General features: G+C 37.5%; 1 protein-coding gene across 11 annotated transcripts in view; it reads right to left on the reverse strand.

Moving 5' to 3' along the window:
* Window positions 1–565: 565 nt before the first annotated feature.
* Window positions 566–18,300, reverse strand: part of LOC121319257 (ral GTPase-activating protein subunit beta-like) — a 30,734-nt gene continuing 12,999 nt past the window's right edge. For 4 of the 11 annotated variants that reach the window (XM_041256487.1, XM_041256493.1, XM_041256495.1 and 1 more), the window contains 22 exons: window positions 17,685–17,901; window positions 14,750–14,951; window positions 13,914–14,081; window positions 13,485–13,599; window positions 13,025–13,172; window positions 12,796–12,860; window positions 12,327–12,459; window positions 9,663–9,796; window positions 9,055–9,237; window positions 8,741–8,892; window positions 8,438–8,625; window positions 7,387–7,493; window positions 7,067–7,222; window positions 6,693–6,902; window positions 6,139–6,297; window positions 5,436–5,601; window positions 3,777–3,899; window positions 3,552–3,688; window positions 2,947–3,055; window positions 2,685–2,763; window positions 1,572–1,720; window positions 566–1,059 (listed from right to left, as the gene is read on the reverse strand). In XM_041256487.1, coding sequence (XP_041112421.1) covers window positions 866–1,059; window positions 1,572–1,720; window positions 2,685–2,763; window positions 2,947–3,055; window positions 3,552–3,688; window positions 3,777–3,899; window positions 5,436–5,601; window positions 6,139–6,297; window positions 6,693–6,902; window positions 7,067–7,222; window positions 7,387–7,493; window positions 8,438–8,625; window positions 8,741–8,892; window positions 9,055–9,237; window positions 9,663–9,796; window positions 12,327–12,459; window positions 12,796–12,860; window positions 13,025–13,172; window positions 13,485–13,599; window positions 13,914–14,081; window positions 14,750–14,951; window positions 17,685–17,901 — 3,294 coding nt within the window. In that variant the 3' untranslated portion in view covers window positions 566–865. The remainder of the gene's footprint in view (window positions 1,060–1,571; window positions 1,721–2,684; window positions 2,764–2,946; window positions 3,056–3,551; window positions 3,689–3,776; window positions 3,900–5,435; window positions 5,602–6,138; window positions 6,298–6,692; window positions 6,903–7,066; window positions 7,223–7,386; window positions 7,494–8,437; window positions 8,626–8,740; window positions 8,893–9,054; window positions 9,238–9,662; window positions 9,797–12,326; window positions 12,460–12,795; window positions 12,861–13,024; window positions 13,173–13,484; window positions 13,600–13,913; window positions 14,082–14,749; window positions 14,952–17,684; window positions 17,902–18,300) is intronic. The other 7 variants (XM_041256488.1, XM_041256497.1, XM_041256490.1 and 4 more) reach the window with 5 other exon arrangements.

The raw sequence follows: 18,300 nt of genomic DNA on the forward strand, positions 1-18,300 counted from the left end.
ACTGCAAAACAGACAAACTTGCAGATAGATTCAACTTTTCAAATGCTAGGTGCAAGAACAAGTGAATGTAATATAGGTGGAAGTAAGCCAAAGAAACTTGCTTTGAACCCTTGGAAATTCCATAATGCCTTGATAACCACATACGTTTTTTTTAAAGAAAAAGTACTCCCAGTTTTCTTTTGAAATGATCATGCTTTTCTACATGCAACTGTCCTAGAGAGCTACTTTATCATCATACATGGCTGCCAAACTGTTTAACAGAAGGATGAATGTCCAAATATTAAACTCAAAAGAGACAGCCTGCAGCTATTGGTGACAATTCATACTGTTCTACAGAATGGGAAAAAGAAAACAGACACATTGTAATGCATTCTTTGAAAACAAAAACAGAGATATGAAGGGTGAAAACCAACTTTTGCAACTTCAAATTATATATATATATATATATATATATATATATATATATATATATATATATATATACACATATATATATATATATATATATATATTGTGTTTGTGTATATATATATATATAAAAAAACAAAATCATCTAAGTAAAAACAAAATCATCAACAATAGTCCCAGACATTTTCATCATATGGGATAAACAACTCACAGTTAACCTCTTTAAAGCTCCTATCAGATTCACCCTTGTTGTCTTAACATGTTTAAAAATTGTGTGCCAACTGTAGAAGATCAATTTTTCAGAAGCAGGTTGGTTGGGTTGTGTGCTACAGGGATACTACATCACTGGTCGATGCTCAACGTAAACCTCCTCATTCATATAATGTGGCCACCAAGTGCTGATATAAATAGCAAAATAGCTTATAAAATATATAGAATCTACGCAGTTATGTCCATCTCATGGATTCAGCTTCTTTTGTCCAACTTCTTGGAAAAGTGAGGTGTAAAACTCAGGCTCCAGCTGCTTGTTCCGGTATTTGTTCACAATGTCCGCTATCTTCTGTTTTCTGCGGACATGTGGAGGGTTGTAGGAATCACTTTCCAGCCTCTTCCTTCGGCAGACATTGATGACCGTCTGCCGCACTAAGAATCCTGTGAAGAAAAAGTACTTGAATCCAGGTAATAATCCCTTTTTAAACACTTAATTTAATTTTACTCTGCAAGTCTTTTTTTAATACAACCATTACCTTGAGGTATGTATTAAGGCTGTAAAGGTAAACTAAATATCTTTAACGGCATAGTATTTTAATAAACGTTTACATTAATTCCTCCTGTTATATTAGGATCTTGTGATCATCAATTTTAATATATTTTCAAAAAGTTTAATCATATATAGCCTTTTGATGCTTTGTAAATCACTATACAAATCAAGAGCTGTGCATGAAATTCAGTTCGAAAAACTGAAAATGTGAATGACGGTTTAAATGAAGAGTTAAGCATTTAATCTGATACTAAAAACTGGGATCGTAACATCCTAATAAAACAGGTCATATTCTGGCAACTGTTTACTGAAATACTGTGCAGGTTATGATTTTTCATTTGGGCATTTCACAGGATACCCACAAGATCCCCACAGTATATGCGAATAGTATTAGGAATATCACCTAAAGCTCTCCTGCTGATTGTCATGCCGTCCACTAGAGGGATGACCATGCTGAACTTCCCTGCGACCCCCTGAAGCTTTATCCGAAACAGACCGCTCTTCAAAGGGTGGATAAAAATAATCGGAACATCCTTTTCCGACGTCACTGGCCTAAGAAGAAAAGACAAGGATATGTCGGATCAAATTATTGTATTTCACAGCTTAACTGAAAACCATCAGCGAAAGTACTTCAAAATGTATTTGTAGAAAAACAGGCTTCAGGTTTGACAGACAGACTGTAGAAAGAGCTAGCGCTTTCTTGCTCTGACTAGGTATTATACCTATATGTAACTAGGATCCTTAATTTGTATCAGACACAATGTAACATTCATAACACCTTTATAAAAGGCTAAATAAAACTGTATAACTGAGAATAATCCTTCAGAATGTCTGAGAACTTACACAACATTCATACAAGTACTCATTAAATGTGTCAATAACAGTTCATTTTGTTTGTTATGTCATCACGAATAAGTGTATGAATGCTAAGTCTGTTTTCAAAGTGATTCTAAATGTGCCTGCATGCAGTCGTGCAGTGTTATGCAGCCTTTATGAAGGTGTCATGAATGCTACAGTGCACCCAATTGAAATAAAATGTTATCATAACCTTGAAATGAGAAATTTATAAGAATTTATAAAATAACTTTAGATAAACTTGCCTATTTGAATGACATACAAAAAGAACTCAACCCTCTGAAAGACTAGGTATTCAAGGACAAGGAATGAATAGCTCACTATGTTCTACATGAACAAACATTGTATTACAAACTAAGCCCATACAGCTGTAAGATATGAAGAGTTCACATCACATTTACACTTCACAGAAATTCAATTAGATCTAGTGAAAGGCTATTGAGAATCAAATCCACTTTTGGTTTATTAGTTTTATCAGATTATGACTTCCACCACATTGTTTTATCATATTCCCCCTATTATACCTCATTTCACCCATATGCCTAATATATACAATAACAGCATGAGAACCGCACTATTTCCATTGGCTCGCCCATCCACCAATGGTCTGAAATCCAGTCATGAAGATACCCAACCCCTGTTTGAGAGAGAGGAGCTGTACCTCAGGGATGTGCTGCTGTTTGTTGTTGTCTCCACTCCTGTGCTGGTTTCAGCCAATAGATCAGAAAGAGGGAAATTTTCTGGTAAAACAGAAAAGGAAAACAGTGTAAACGACATCAGTAAGTGTTAGCCATTGTTGGCGTTATTTCTTCATTTTAACAAGGGAAAAAAAGATTTACTGTTTTTTGTTTTAAAGCATGCTGTGCTAAAACACAGATCAAATCACACATTTATTATCTCTTAACAAAAGCAGCAGGGTTTACCAATATCATCGTAGCGTTCAACCCAAACCACCAGCACCTTCGTCTCTGGGCCCAGTGGAGGCACTGTCCGGCCAGGAGGCATCTTCTTTGCTTTAGTTGTGGGACTCAGCTAACATAAAACAGAATGCACTTCAATGTAAGTAGTATGTACTGTTTACAGTAAAACTAAATTGTCAAACAATACTTGGAAAGCACTAGATGATGCTGGATATATACAGATAATAAAACAGGCAGAAACATTTTGTAGTGACAATGGTTCAAACTAAACTAGCTAAAACAAAATTAAAACATTTAAAATGTTTAGACGGAAGATGTTACAACTATAGGGGTTACTTACAAAACTCAGCTTTCCATTGTGTATTTCAAAAACACATTTAATATTCTGTTGTGTTGTTTAAGTAATGCATCAAATAGAGTTGCCTTTTTCGATCCAAACTTTATTAACTAACATTCTTAATGCTTAATCCAAGTTTGTGCATCCACATAGAACAAAGTGCATTAGACAATTAACTAATGTCTGACCTTCTGTGCAACACAACCAGTACTAACAATACCTTGTAATGGATTCCCTTCAGGGCTATAATTATACCGTTAGCCTTCCCTACCCTCTGTGAAGAGCCAAGATTGTCAGAGTGGTTCGGGAAGAGCTCCAGTGTCAGACTAGACTGTTTCAGTAAACTAGGCAGCAGGTCCATTTGGGACTCTGCTTCCAGGGTGGGGAAGCTGCTCTCAGATGATTCAGCTACAAATAAAAGAAAAATCACATATTGGACCCTTACATGTATCCATTTTTTGTAAAAAAAAAAATCCAAAAAATCCAACTTTCTTACCAGAAGAATCTAGTAATGACGGAACAACAAAAGCTATTTCAGTCATGGCATCAGCATAGTAAAGCACCTTCTTCTCTCCACTGAAAATACCTCCACCGTTATCCTCCAATGTAGGGGACTCATCTGTAGGGGGAAAGCAGGTCATGGCTTCAGACTTTATTCAAAACTAACCAGATTTTGTGGCATACTGTATCTAACAAAGAATCTTTGCTATGATTCTCTGGATTGAACCAGTAACCTTCTCTGTCTGTTAGGGGGCAGCCTCTTCAAAGGCAATGTTATTGTTGTACAGTGGATAACTTTGAACTTTGGATGGAGGCCATATTTTGTACGAATAATTACACATACATCCATTCACGCACTATTTTTATTTTTTTTTTCTGTTAACGGAAACTGTTTGACAATGTGTGAATACCATAATTCACACATTAAATGTCACATAGATGCAAAATGCATATTACGTATACAAAATTGTTATTAAAATCCACTACCAAATCGTTATGTAGCAACTCTACATGGTGCCGCTGCAGTGTGTAGAGCAGGGTATAAAGTATCCAAAACAGCTGGCTCGTACCTCTAGGATGTACTGCTTCAGTAAAATATGTACTTAATACCTAATGTACAAGACAGCGTAAGAGAAGTGCTATGGTGGAATATGGTTTGAAACATACAAAATATATGCTAACACTAATAACTTTAATTTAAAAAACTGAGCACTGTCCGCCCCTCTCTGCTCCAGCTCATGTTATCCAGAAGCAAACATTAAATTTCTTCATTAGCCATCTCGACAGCAAAGCGTTGTAGCGTGCTTAAGGCGTAGGCTGTATTGAAAGAAATGTCTCTAAACCCCACTGTTTGGGATTTTTTTGTTTCTTTTTAACCAGAGCTCCATTTCACAAAATATACTTTCATATTATGTAAGTTGCAACAGGATCAGGCATACTATATGCAGTAGAGATGAGAATATATGTAAACAAAAAACAAAACAAAAAGCACCGCACCACTGAATCTCAATATGAAATGACCAAGGGTGGGGAGAGGGGAGCTGAGCTTCTGAGCTTTCCAACAATACCGCTCCTTTCAGTCTAGCTGCTACAGTGACGGAGCAATAGATTCAAAATGAAACCTAAGCATGACATGATTTTACGGTGCCCAAGTAATATGTGCGTAACCTTCGGTGCACTGGTGCCCCAAAATGAATGATGCTGAGTTTTAAGAGTTAAAGCGAAAGTCATCGCTTGCAAAACAACACCTAGATATCAGCTTAATATCAGCTGGGTTTTTTTTGTTTTGTTTTTCTTTAAACCGTTTACTTTCTGCAGTGTACTGGGTTTCTATAATGCTTAAAAATAGCAGCTGAAAATCACGTATGAGAGAATAAAGTCTCGCGGCACTTAAAATATCCAGCACTACTTTTACTTATTTATTTTAACCAGAACTACTCAGAATGCGGCTCACAGTGCTTTCGTCACTGACACCCACTTCCTTAGAGATTGTTGTATCGTTTCAAGCATTCTAAATTGGGTGGAAAATACAGTACCTTGGTGTCTTAAAATATCTCTGCAGGACTTTCCTGCACTGAACATTGCAGATATGTGGGAGCAACTTGGAAAATGTGCGATTCCCGCAATACTGCGATGAAATTCAAGCCCTGCTCACCCTGTGTCTGGCCCTCACTGCCATTGCTTGAGTTGATTGACCAGCTGGTGAAGACGTTTCCTGTCCAGCCAGGGTGTTTCCTCACATCGACGGGCCAGCCCAGAGACAGCAGGAACTCCAGGAAGTGGTGCTGAACATTAGCTGATGATTCAACATTCCTCAAAATCTGAAAACAAACCAAGAAATTGAGAAGATGCTGACAAGTAACACAAGAAGAGAGTGTCAACGTTCTCCACCTGTACTTGCAAATCAGAGACTGCTTAGTTCTAAAGCCTGATCCAGGCTAGAACACCACTTGTTTAGCTGTGCACATTCAGGTGGATATTTGCAGTAGGGTAGGGTTCAATTTTGGTATGAAACAAGCCCATTCATGAAATGTACAGTACTGTATTCACAATAGCAGTGTGATTGATGACACATGCTTGGGGGAGAAAACAAAAAAACAACAAACACTATAGGGCCTGTACCTCAGACCCTGAACTAAATTCTCTTCAACAATCATTCCTTCTCTAATGAACAAAAGGGCAAATGTACATGATAAAGATTGCTGAAAAACTTCTGATTGTTACCAAAGCCAGTCATAGGACAGTGAGTCTTCCATAAACAGAATTTGAGTCGGTGAAGTTCTGGCCATAGATGCACAAATTGCCTACTAAACAGTCCACCCAAAACACATAGACACTTGAAGCCCCTGGCTGCTCACCTCCTGACTGCTCTTCTGCCCTGCTCTCATGTAGAATATGAAGACAGTGTCAAAGGGCCGGCACGGCAGTAGGTCCAGATACCCAATGTCATCGAAGAAGCCAGGGAGGGCTGAGTCCAGCGCAATAAGATGAGGAGGTAAGCGGCTGTTGCCAGGCTCCTGAAAGAGATGCAATGAAGTTAGCTGTCAAGCAGTAGTTGATGTCTGCAAAGCCTAAAAAGGCAGAAGCACAGTGAGGTGGGCTCATACAGACCAGCATTTCTGGCAACCAACTGCTAGAAAATGGCAAATTACGATGACATCTATACAATTCAAAAATACTGTACAGAGGTGGAGAAAAGTACAATTTGGGCAGCTCTGCAGCAGTTCGCTGTGTTTTGCTTTAGTGGTGAAACCTGCAGTATCAAAGCCTCAACAGAACCACATCAGAAGAATCGGTTTCTAGATGATTGAACAGTTCTGCATCATTGCACAGACCTTAAATGAACACCGCTATAATGTTTTTTGCTCTCCCCTATGTGAATTAATTTATTGTAATTTACTGTGGTTAATACCTTTAATGCTTCGAGCGAGAGGAATCCAAAGTGTGAGAGGAGGAGGCGTGCAGTCTGGAACTCCTGTGCAGGGGGAGGGGGCTTGCAGTCTGTGACAGGGTCGGGGAAGCTCTTGTTTCTCCAAAGATCCTCGCTGTGCCGCTCCAGAGCCAACTCGTACTCCACCTGCTTCACCATCACATTGCGCAGCTTCTCTTGCTGGACCTCCAACTACACAACAAAAAATCACATCGAGACACACAAATACACAGGGAATCTTTATGACGGATTAACTCAGAACATAATATGTTTTTGTCCTTGAAATTTACACAGATGCATACAGTTTGTTTTAGATTTAAAAGGCTTGTTAAATGATCTTGCCCAGCCTTTCTTACCTCACTATTTACAATCTCATGCAAGTCTGGAATGCTCAGGTCAGCTTTCACAAATGGAATTTTATCAACTTCCTCAGGGAATGGTCTGTGTTTCACAGTAAACCGAATGCCAACGTCATTTTTAGGAGCTGGACGGCTCTCTGGAACGAACACCTGCTGCAAAACAAGATAAAACCAATTAGAATTAGAAAAACATTTGTCAGCTTAGATATAAACTCACATTTAAAACAAGAGAATACACTGCACATAAAAACAGAGTTCTCGATAATCAGAGCTACAGAACAGCGACTCTGATTGGGCATGCATTGCCGCTACCCTACCTTCTGGTGAGCCCGTGCCCCTCTGGGCTGGTGGTAGAGCTGCATGGTCCAGGCATGTCTCCCTGACATCCCTCGTATCAACACAGTCACTGACGGGCAGGGATCTGCTGGAAAGCACATAGCAAAGAATCAAAAAGACATCTTGCCAGTGTAATTCATTCATTAAAAATGGGCACATTCAAATTATTATATGACATTAACAGCTTTAATTTTGTTTCTCTCTTCTTGAAGGAATGTTACATATAGGAGAGACATTTTGATATTAAATATGAATATATAGTTTTTGCCACAGTGTTTTGCATGGATTTCTGATTTTTTTGATATGGAAATGAAACCAATTACGTCCTTGCTTTCAAAAACACATTTTCTGCAACTCCATACCTGAACAGAACAGACACAAAACAGATTCTTATCTCCTAAAGTTACCTTAATCCTTCGCAGTCCATTTATTCAGCACTTGTCAGGCACGTCTGGTCCTATTTATTTTCACACACACTGTTTATTTTTTTTTTTTCAGAGTAAAACACGTTTAAAAGGCACCGAATCGCAAAAGGACACTCAGTACTGTATTTCCAGCCAAGCCCCACCTCTTTGTATTTTTCACATACCTCTTTATAGACATGCATACTGACAAATACTCTCATGATCACTTGTTTTATCACCAAACTCCTCAATAATGAGATCTAAGTCATTATTTTATTACTACAACATCTCAAAAAGCTCTGCAAATGTCTGAGATATTCTTTGAGTGCTGGATGCAGAAGCAGCCATCTCCTTTGTTTATGTCCGTGTTATCTATGTGTTGCACGGGGCTATCATACACACACACACACCCCCCCATTTTTTTTTTTGGATTCATTCGGCTCATATCGGTCTCACTCGGCCAATCAAAGGTTTTCTCGACTTTTTCCAGAGAAAAAAACGACTACAGACCTGTGCTTTACGTCTTTTTGATGATGTCGGACAGAGTACAACATCAGACTGGAAAGGGAAAATTGTAATGTCGGACCTGGTCCTACATAGGACTGCAAAGGGTTAATCTATTACTCACTCTGTTCGTTTCCGAGAGGCTGTTCCAACATGGCTAAAATGACAGAGTTATCCAGGACGAAATAACGAAAGTTGTCTCTACTTGTGGAGGTCAGCCTGGAGTATTTAATTAGAGTATCCTCATTTAAAAGGCTGCATGGTGAGGCAGGTCCACTGGGAGATGGGAAGGCTCCAAGCTGCTGCATGATACTACAAGAAATCAATATTGTAAAATCAGTCAAATAACTGTAGAAGTGAATGGGATACGACATACAAAAAAAGGACACATTTCTCAATGAAATCAATATTAACGATGGCTCCTTACCATGTGAGAGTGGCCTCTGCTGCATCCTTCACTCTCATGGAAGCAGGGTTGGGCTCTTTATCACCTTTGTATCGCACCTCATGGTCATTGGTCTTTGACTTGCTCCCCGATATGCCCAATTCAACAATCTCCAGCACTTCTATTAGGCAATCCTGAAAAGCAAACAAGGGTTCACTTAAAATCCCATGCAAACTACAGCATTAAATAGCAATAGGATAGAGCATTTTAGGGCACCAGGGTATCCCCCTGGATTGCAACAAGCACATTATGTTGCAATGCAGGATGCTTCCCCATTGCTATGATGAATGACTTGCCTTTTCATTGAGCATGTCAGGGTGCTCCGTCAGCCACACACACAGGCACTGGAATGCTGCAACTATCATGGAGTGGAGATCTCGAGAGTGGAGTGGCGCCGGGCGGCTGCACTGGTACACGATGTAGCTGCAAACAGAACTGACTGCACGCTTTCTGTCTGCTGAGTCCACACAAACCTTCACCTGAAATCAACAAAAAAAAAAAAAATTTAAATAAAACATTTAAATGTATGTAATGTTAAAATATAAGTGCTGTGAAAAAAAACACTGAACTATCAATGTATTATTTACAGAAAGATTACAATGGCAGTACTATGTAGTATTAAAATGTGAGCAACTACTATATAGGCTAATCGTGATTCTCTTCATTAAATAAACTACTGTGAATTATATGGCTTATCGTATGGAAATACATTTACTTACAGTGCAACCCTGCTGTCCTTTCCATTTACAACTTTACAAGCATCTCTCAAGCTGTCCAAGAGGAGCTGCTGTTCAGTCTCCTTGCCCAGTCATGAGGACAGTGATTTTCCATTGAGATACCAAGCAGGGGTACTGACCTGCTGCCCTACCCAGCCCACCCTAAACTGAGATGCCTGAATCTTTACCTTGGCCAAACCAGCAAGCAGCTCCAGCGCAGCCAGGGAGATGCTCATGTCGGGTCTCCACTGGGAGTTGAGTCTCTGTGTCACCAGGTGGATGCTGCGAATCAGGAGCCCCACGGCAGTATCTGTATGAAGAGCTATGATATAACCCCAATGCCACACACCACAGAGAGGGAAAACAACTAGGTATTAGTAACTACGAGCAAAGCAATCCGACGAGCAACAACCACACGTAGCCACAGTCAGCATACGACAACTAAAGGACTGCTATCCCAATGGCAACTTCTGTGGAGAAAGCATCACAAATTGACTGAAGAAAATTTGTATAATGTATAAAAATACATTTAATATGGATTATTTTACAGTGGATTGATTTCACATATCAGAGGTCCTGCAAAACAGCTAGTGCATGGTCACACATGTATGTACTGTAAGTAAGCAAAGTATTCTCCAGTTTCTCAAATTTGGACCAATAAACAAGTTTAAAATGGGCATGGCACACATGGAAAGTACTTACAAAGGAGGTTTCTTTTATAGAAACCTGTCCCTATTCACAAAGCATGAAGCCTTCTTTAATGGTGTTAAATTAATCAAAAATGGGTTTTAAAAAACAAACATTCCTTACAAAAAAGTCTTGAACAGGGATAATGATCTTAGAACTGGAGAACTTAACACAGGCCAGTTGCCAATTGGGATGGGTAGCACACAACAAACATTTCACATTGTTAAAATCCATGCAGTACAATTCAACACAACAAGGGCTATCACTGGTAACACCTTCTGATGAAAACTACAATTAATGAGCTATCATTTTTTGTTAGCTACTACAACATAACAATTGGAACACAGTTACAATATTTGAAAGACAGTGTGTGTCATTTTTCTGTGTGTTCACTAGTTAATTGACAAATTATTATTATTTTCTTTTTTTTCTGCAGCAGGGATTATAGATTATTATAGAGTGCATCCCAGAAGCAAAGATTTGAACTATATTCTATAATACTGTTACCAGGATATAAAAACTGTTTTTATGCAGCAAGTCATCCAAAGTCAGTTCACAGGGATCAACACAAACAGTAGTGCACTGACATTTCATAAGGTTGAGCTTTTAAAATATATTCAGTAGGTTTCATATCCAGTTAAATTGTATATATATATATATATATATAATATATTAATTCTATATATATATATATATATATATATATATATATATATATATATATATATATATATATATATATATATATATATATATATATATAAACACAAGGCGTTAAACTGAACTGAATGTTGTAAAAAAATAACAAGAGAAAAAGGGCACATCATTAGACATGGCTGTGAGTTCTTGTTCACACCTCCTCAGTGTGTCTGTTTTCATGCTCAATGTCAATGTAAAGTCACATTTCTTTATACCGTTCTGCAGCTAGTAAAGGGAGGAGCTGCTGTCACTTTAACGCCTAGCTTTCAAAATCGTTTGAAACGCAGTTGAAAAAACACAAAGCTCTTTCACTTTTTAGACTGATAATCACATTCAAAAAGTGTTCTACTTATACTGCAAGTGCAACATCTTAGGAACAAAATACTGCTTAACTTCACATTAAATGTGTCTCTGACTTGGTCAGTATTACTTTAGGAACAAGTCTGCAACACTACTTTTAAGATCATGTAAACATGATAATTTTGCAGTTCACATGCAGATGCATGTAATTAGTATGAATACGCATTTAATACAGTTTTGCATCACACTTTAATGGTAGGCATTTTACTTTATACAACACTGAAAGTATGTTTTAAATAGTTAGATAAACTAAAATAACTGAAAACATTTAAAATTACTAAACACATTTTAAATATTTGAAAAAAAGTAATGAGAAAAGTTTAAACACTCCACACTCAAGAGGCACACACTTGTTGCACGCACAAATACGTTTTACCCAACGCTTTCTATATTTCCATACCACTTGTACCATGTTAGCTAAAATGGCAAATCCACAGATATGGTTAACAACAACAACTTAACCATTTGGTAATTTTAGGGTTCACATCACAATGGAAAATGAAGACAATTTTGAGAGACATACAGAATTAAAACTGGGCTTCTGGGAGAGACTTGCAAGAACTTCAGTAAACAATGGACACATTAGCCACATGGGACTGAATACTATAAAACAAGTGCATTTGATAGAAAAGCACAGGTTGAAGTGAGCCTAGAATGTTTTTACTTATTAATTCATTCATTTTGTACGCAGCATTTGGTTTAAAGCATTCAAGAAATGCAGAGTAAATATGGTAATAACAAAGCAAAAATAGTGTAACGCATCAATTAATATGTATAATTTAAGCTGTAACTTGTATATTAACACACACACACAACTTCTCATTTTTTAAAACAGTTTACTCTAGGGTGAAAACTACAAAATTCCTGTAAAAGTAAAACATGCTAATCTGTTAGACAATTTGGAAGAAACAACTTGGGTGGATGTCAGATCCCTTAATGAACCTAGAACCGTTTCTCACTAGCTGTAACATTTCTTTTCCTTTCAGAAAACCTTTGTAAATGGCACATTGAAGTAAATAGGAGCAAGAAAGAGGAGTGTTCCTTGAGCAGGGAGTGTTTCATCCACAGTATCTACCAATGACAAAGACCAGAACATCCTGACTTACCATAGTCTCTCAGGAGAACTTGTGCTGGCCTCTCGCTGTCTGGAGTGGTGGCTTCTGAACTCCCTCCACTGGCTGTGCTGATCCCACTGTTATTGCGGCTATGGCTCTTCAGGTGATTCCCTTCACTACTGCCCTGTAACACCACAGCAGCACAGGTAGGGAAGAGAAGGCACAGAGCTATTCAAAAGCCTATTTTGCGTATGTACAAACTTGATGTCCTATACAATAGCGACATTTATTCCAATGACAGGACACGGAGGACAGAAGACACTAGACTGGCAAACATTCCTCCTTATAAAGCAGTGCATTAAAGACTTGGTTGAATACAGACGTAATCGCAAGATATTACTTGTCATTTACTGGTTTGTGCAAGTTTAACTAAAGTTGTTAAGGTGCTGCTTTTTAGAGATCACAAATACATCCTAAACTAAGAGGAGACCTTATTAGAAAGGGAATGTGCAGGTCTTACCATTTCGGTTTGAGCTCCTATAGATTCTAAAAGAGCTGAATCCTGAACAATATTTAACATTGCACCTGGAATGAATACAGAAAACATATATAAAATCGCAATTAGTTAAAATATCTAAATTTGCACAGACAAAATTCATAGCTTATCTATGTGGCTCACCAGGTGAAACATTTATAAAATTATAAATAAAATTAATCTTCTTCCAGTCCAGCCAACCCATTTTACAAACCTAGGATCATCTGTGTGTTGTTTGGGTCCGTTTCAGTCTGCAGAGCTCCTATCAAAATATTGACCAGTCTTAACTTCAGCGAGAGGAATGTGACTGGTTTGTCGTGAGACGAGCTGTCATCATTGCTAAACTTGCCTTCCAACAGCACCTACAAAAAGAGGAAAATATCACTCAGTTAGAACATACTTCATTGCACTTTTGAGCATATAATGCAGCTTCAAATAAATGTATTAATAAACGCATCCATAATTTTACTCAATCTCGCATTTCAAGGTAAAACTAAGGTAAAACAATAAAGGCTTTAGCTAATGAAGCATAAGACAAGTCTGGCTACAAGATTTGGTTATATAAATTATATGAAATAATAAATGCACTGCCTCTTACTAAAGACCCAGATTAGCCATCACTGGCATTTCAGTGTTTCCTGTTGTACAATAACCTATCAAAGTATGTGACCTACCTCAGATTTTACATTGCCAAAATGATGGGGGAGAGGCAACAAGGACAACAGAATGAGAATGGACGATCTCCTCAGATCTGTGGGGTTCACATAAGCCTTAAATTTTGAAAGTTCCCTACAAAGGAGAAAGTAAAACCATTTAAAATTACCATGTAACCAAAACAAAAAAAAAAAAATAAATAAAATTAAAAAATCAATCACGTAGATCTTAGATCAAGCCTCCAAAGAAGAAATGAATACATAAATTAACCTTTAACTTAATCTAAGTAGTACCCCTTGCAAAGGATGATGAAAATAAAAAAATATGAAATACATAGAGATCGTATTGCATTTAGCCAGGTAGTCACTCCCCACCAGTGGGGGCTACAGATACAATGTTAATGTTGTACTTTGGTGGAACAATATACACTTAGATCACCAACTCCTTACCTATCAGGAAGAATGGTTTCCAGTGCAGTGATAAAATAAGGTACCATAACATCAACTCCTTTCAAATCGGTACAAAACAATGCAGAAGAGTTGAGGATGATGCTGGCAAGGACAGGGCGGCAGATGAAATCTCCTATCTGTAGACCCTGAATCAGACCCATGTAATACCTACAAAGCAGTAAACAAAAAATAAGACATTGTAATAAGATGTAAGATCAGCATGGAATCGAGATTAATTTGTGGCAAAAATATGTTCTACTCTTCTAGTTAACCCTGGAATGATCACAACATAATTTGGATCAAACACAGCCCTCTAAACACTGTACATTCAGTAATGAAGAAATTTTTCTGAACAAACCAGACAAAAGTGTAAGGTTGTAACTATTTTAAAGCAGGAGAGTCAGTGGGAGTGGATTTGGTAACAATTTTCCTTGAACCAAAATAACTTCCATTGTGCTAATCGCTTTTCACAAGATGGTTCAGAACAATAACCACATATTTAACAATGACTGCTGCCGCCTTAGACAGGAAAGCTCTATTTATTTTATCAAGCATTGGCTCAATGTTGACTCTGCTGTAGGGAAACACAGGCAATCAACAAATGTGTATGTAAAAAGCAAGGATAATTTTCATATAGGCAAATAAGCAAGCCAAACTGCAGCTAGACAAGACACTTCTTCTATAGCTTCAAGGCTTTAAGAACAAGACATGTTATTAACAATTGATTACTCATAACACTAAAAGGAAAAAGATTCACCCTAACAAGCTAAAGATTAATTACAAAACAATGGTGTGCTTTCTGCAATTCTCTTTAAATGACACTTCTTATTATTTACCTGGAGAGATACACCGGCAGGATTTCTTCACCAGTCTTCTTACTGCAGAATATTCTACACAGAGTTCCACACGCTTCTGCCCTTCCTGCTTCATAGTTATCTGGGAACTCATTGGCATCAAACAGGGGGTTAGAGATCATGGTGTCAGTGGACATCTGAGAGCCTTTCCGACGGAACTCTATACCTGCTTGGGTTGCCAAAGCTGTGGAGAGAGGGGGAGAGAGACAGCACCTAAATCGGACATGCCATCATCTAAAACTGGCTCATGGGACTTCCGACACAAAGATTTTGCAAAAAGCTAAATAATAATATTTTTAAAACAGTAACCTGTCCTACTCTCCTTTAGATGCAATTATGTGTTCAATACCCAGGGTGGTAGACTAAAATAAATCGGCTTGTATCAACCTTTATCTTTAAAAATGACTCCGAAAACTAGACCACCGTCCATAAGTGACTTTTGACAGCTTTAGAAAGCAGAATAAAAAAAGATAGATTTGTTAAAATCTAAAGTTATCAAGAGTTTAATTGATATACTATTTTAAACTTCAACAGAGACCGACACAGTATGGTGGCCTTCTAATTATTTTAAAATTGCTATGCATGAACAAGATTTTATCTTAGAATATCTTTGAAAGGTGGACTTTGAAATGAATGTTACTTTTTACATTAATATTTGGTATTTTTTTCAGCAGTTATTTTGTCTTGTTGAAGTCACACAGAACAACAGTTTGTAATAACCTTTCTGTCGATGAAACTGCTGAAAGTTAATTGCAATGTCAAGCCAATGCTTGACGCTGAATCTGTCTAAAACTTAACTGGCCCAGCAAAGCCTCTCTGTCCTCTCCCATGAGCACATTGCACATCAGGATAGCATTAGCAGTTTACTGGACAGACATACATTTCATGCATTAGACGCACACACACTCACACAAAACCAAACAGCAAAGGAATAAAAACAACAACAACTTTCAACTGAAATTAAATCAAACAAAAACAAAAATGGTTAGTGCAGAGTCTTGGGATTCATGATGTGAAACTGGCATGAACGGTCAGATTAAATCAAACTAATCTCTGGCCAGCCATCTTTCCCATTCAGAAACAAAGGAAAGAAGTGACACATTGCCTTTCCCAGAAAACAGTGCAACAGCAACAAGGACCAGGTGACAATGATGTTAAAATTAAAAGGTAAAAATGGAGGTGATGAGCAATGACAAAGGAAATAAAAACTGACTGCAATTTAAGAGAAGCTAATGTTCCTACTTACAAGATTTATAAGAAAGAAGAATTTGGATAAAAGATGCTGCAAGATAATAGAAATAAAAATGGAAACAAATCAAAGGACAGCAGTAGTTATAAATAACTTTAAAAGATGATGAAATCAGATTTTTTTTTTAATATGTAAATAGCAGCCTCCCTTAAGCTTTATTTTGTTTAATGGGTTATCAGAATAAAAGATTTAGTGAGTAAAGTAAACAAACTAAAAACACATTGAAGATTGGTAGTCAGGTTATAAGAGCCAGGACTCGGACAAACGTGAACAGAGGATAAGAAAGACACTTGGCATAAAATCAGGGCTTTGGTTTTTGTTGACAGAAGCATGTTGTTCTAAATTCATTTTATTAACCCCTTCAGCTCGGAGCACTTGTTCAAAACATGCAATAAATTACACTATGTAACACAATTTTTGTTCCTGGGTAGTAAGTGTTATTTCCTAATTGCTTATGCCTCAAAAGTATAGAAAATGGCTATTATTCCCCACAAACTTTGCTTTTGTGACCAGCACAGTGATATTTTTAAATATCACTATTTCCAATGGGAAAATGGGCAAATGCGTGTCTTTTCGTTTACATAGTCAGAAAAAAACAACATATGAATCCAAATTAACATGTATTTATACTAAAGTAATACAAAAATGACTACAAAAGATTTAGAAGTGAGTAGTTTTTCGAGATTTACGATTGCCCGTTTTCCCATTGGAAATAGTGATATTTCGAAATATCGCTGTCCTGGTCACAGAAGCAAAGTTTGTGGGGAATAATAGCCATTTTTTATACTTTTGAGGCATAAGCAATTAGGAAATAACACTTACTACCCAGGAACAAAAAAATAATAATAATTTGTTGCACGGTGTTATCATCAAGAACATAAACGTGTAATGAATGGTCTGGCATTCATACTGTACTCTGTACTCACGTTGTGTCTATAAAACGTCTAGGCTTTTGAAAAATGAATGCATGTGTTGGACAAAATATGCATTCTAATTGCAAGAGTGTAAGATCTGTTTAAAAGAGAATAAAGGCAAGCTGGGGAGTCCCACCATAAAAACTGGGCAGTGTAATAATATAATAATTGTTACACTGGGCCATTGTAAGTGAATATGTAATTTAGCCTGAATTTAAAACTGCTTAAAGTTCCAAGCTCAGCCTTTTTTTTTTTTTTTTAAAGGATAAAACTGTGCAAATGTTATAAAACCGTAAAACAGTAAAATGCAGGTGCTATAAAATCACCTTATAAAAGACCATGGCTCTCATCATAATCGTAACTAAATTATATATTCACACAACCTTTTTTTTTTTTATCCAGCATGGTTGAGAAGTTAATACTGTGAATACAGTAGCTTTAACAAGCATCGTTTGACGCCCATATTCAGTGTTATTGGCCCATTAGTTTATACTTACACAAGCTACAGTTATACACAATAAAACAAACAGCGCATTCCATCTTACTGCATCAGAGCTGAATAGGGTTAATATGCAGGATTACATTTGCAAAACTGTAAAAGCTACTATTAAGCATTTGGGGTTTTAGATGCTTAGCGGATGGATCTATTAATCTTGCAGGTAGGAAATTTGAAAAAAAAACCAAAAAAAAAAAACCAAACAAACCAAAAAAAATAAAACACAGCACAAAATGTCACTTTGCCAACCATTCTTACCAGTCATGCTGTTGTCCCTGTTCATTCCGTTATGAAGTTTACAATGAACCAGCGCTGCATCAAACAGCCACTGGCCAAACAGATTGAGGATGCTGTTGACCTTTGGTCTGGTGGGTGCAGGCAGTGGTCTGGGCTCAGAGCTAGTTTGGTTGGGGCTCGACAGTGGCGAGGTTGTGGATGTCTGATGCTGGATTTTGGGTGGGTGGGCAGTATTCCCCTGGGAAAGAAGAAAATCAGGGATCAAGAACTTACTGGAAACCAAGAAACTTATTAGTGATCACTGGACTCTTCCCCTTAGTGCTGAAAGTATTTTATTCTTTGCTTTAATTGGTGACACTGATTTTTCAAGTACCAGGTAACAGCATTGAAAACTTAAATTTGTTCCAGGTTTCTTGATACTTCCTTTGTCAGATCTCTCCCGTGATCAACCAGAGCTGACCTTCAGTACAGACTGGGTCAGGATACCAAGAGGCACTATTGCAAGCAGTTACATTTTTTAAAAATCTTCACATACACAAAGCACAACCAAAAGGAGACCAGTGATGTTGCTAATGCCAGCAAGTAGAACTAACAGATTTAAAGCCTTGATTATGACTCTGTCAATCCCTTGGAAACT

Source organism: Polyodon spathula, chromosome 8 (assembly GCF_017654505.1).
Source record: "Polyodon spathula isolate WHYD16114869_AA chromosome 8, ASM1765450v1, whole genome shotgun sequence".
Classification (NCBI taxonomy): Eukaryota; Metazoa; Chordata; class Actinopteri; order Acipenseriformes; family Polyodontidae; genus Polyodon; species Polyodon spathula.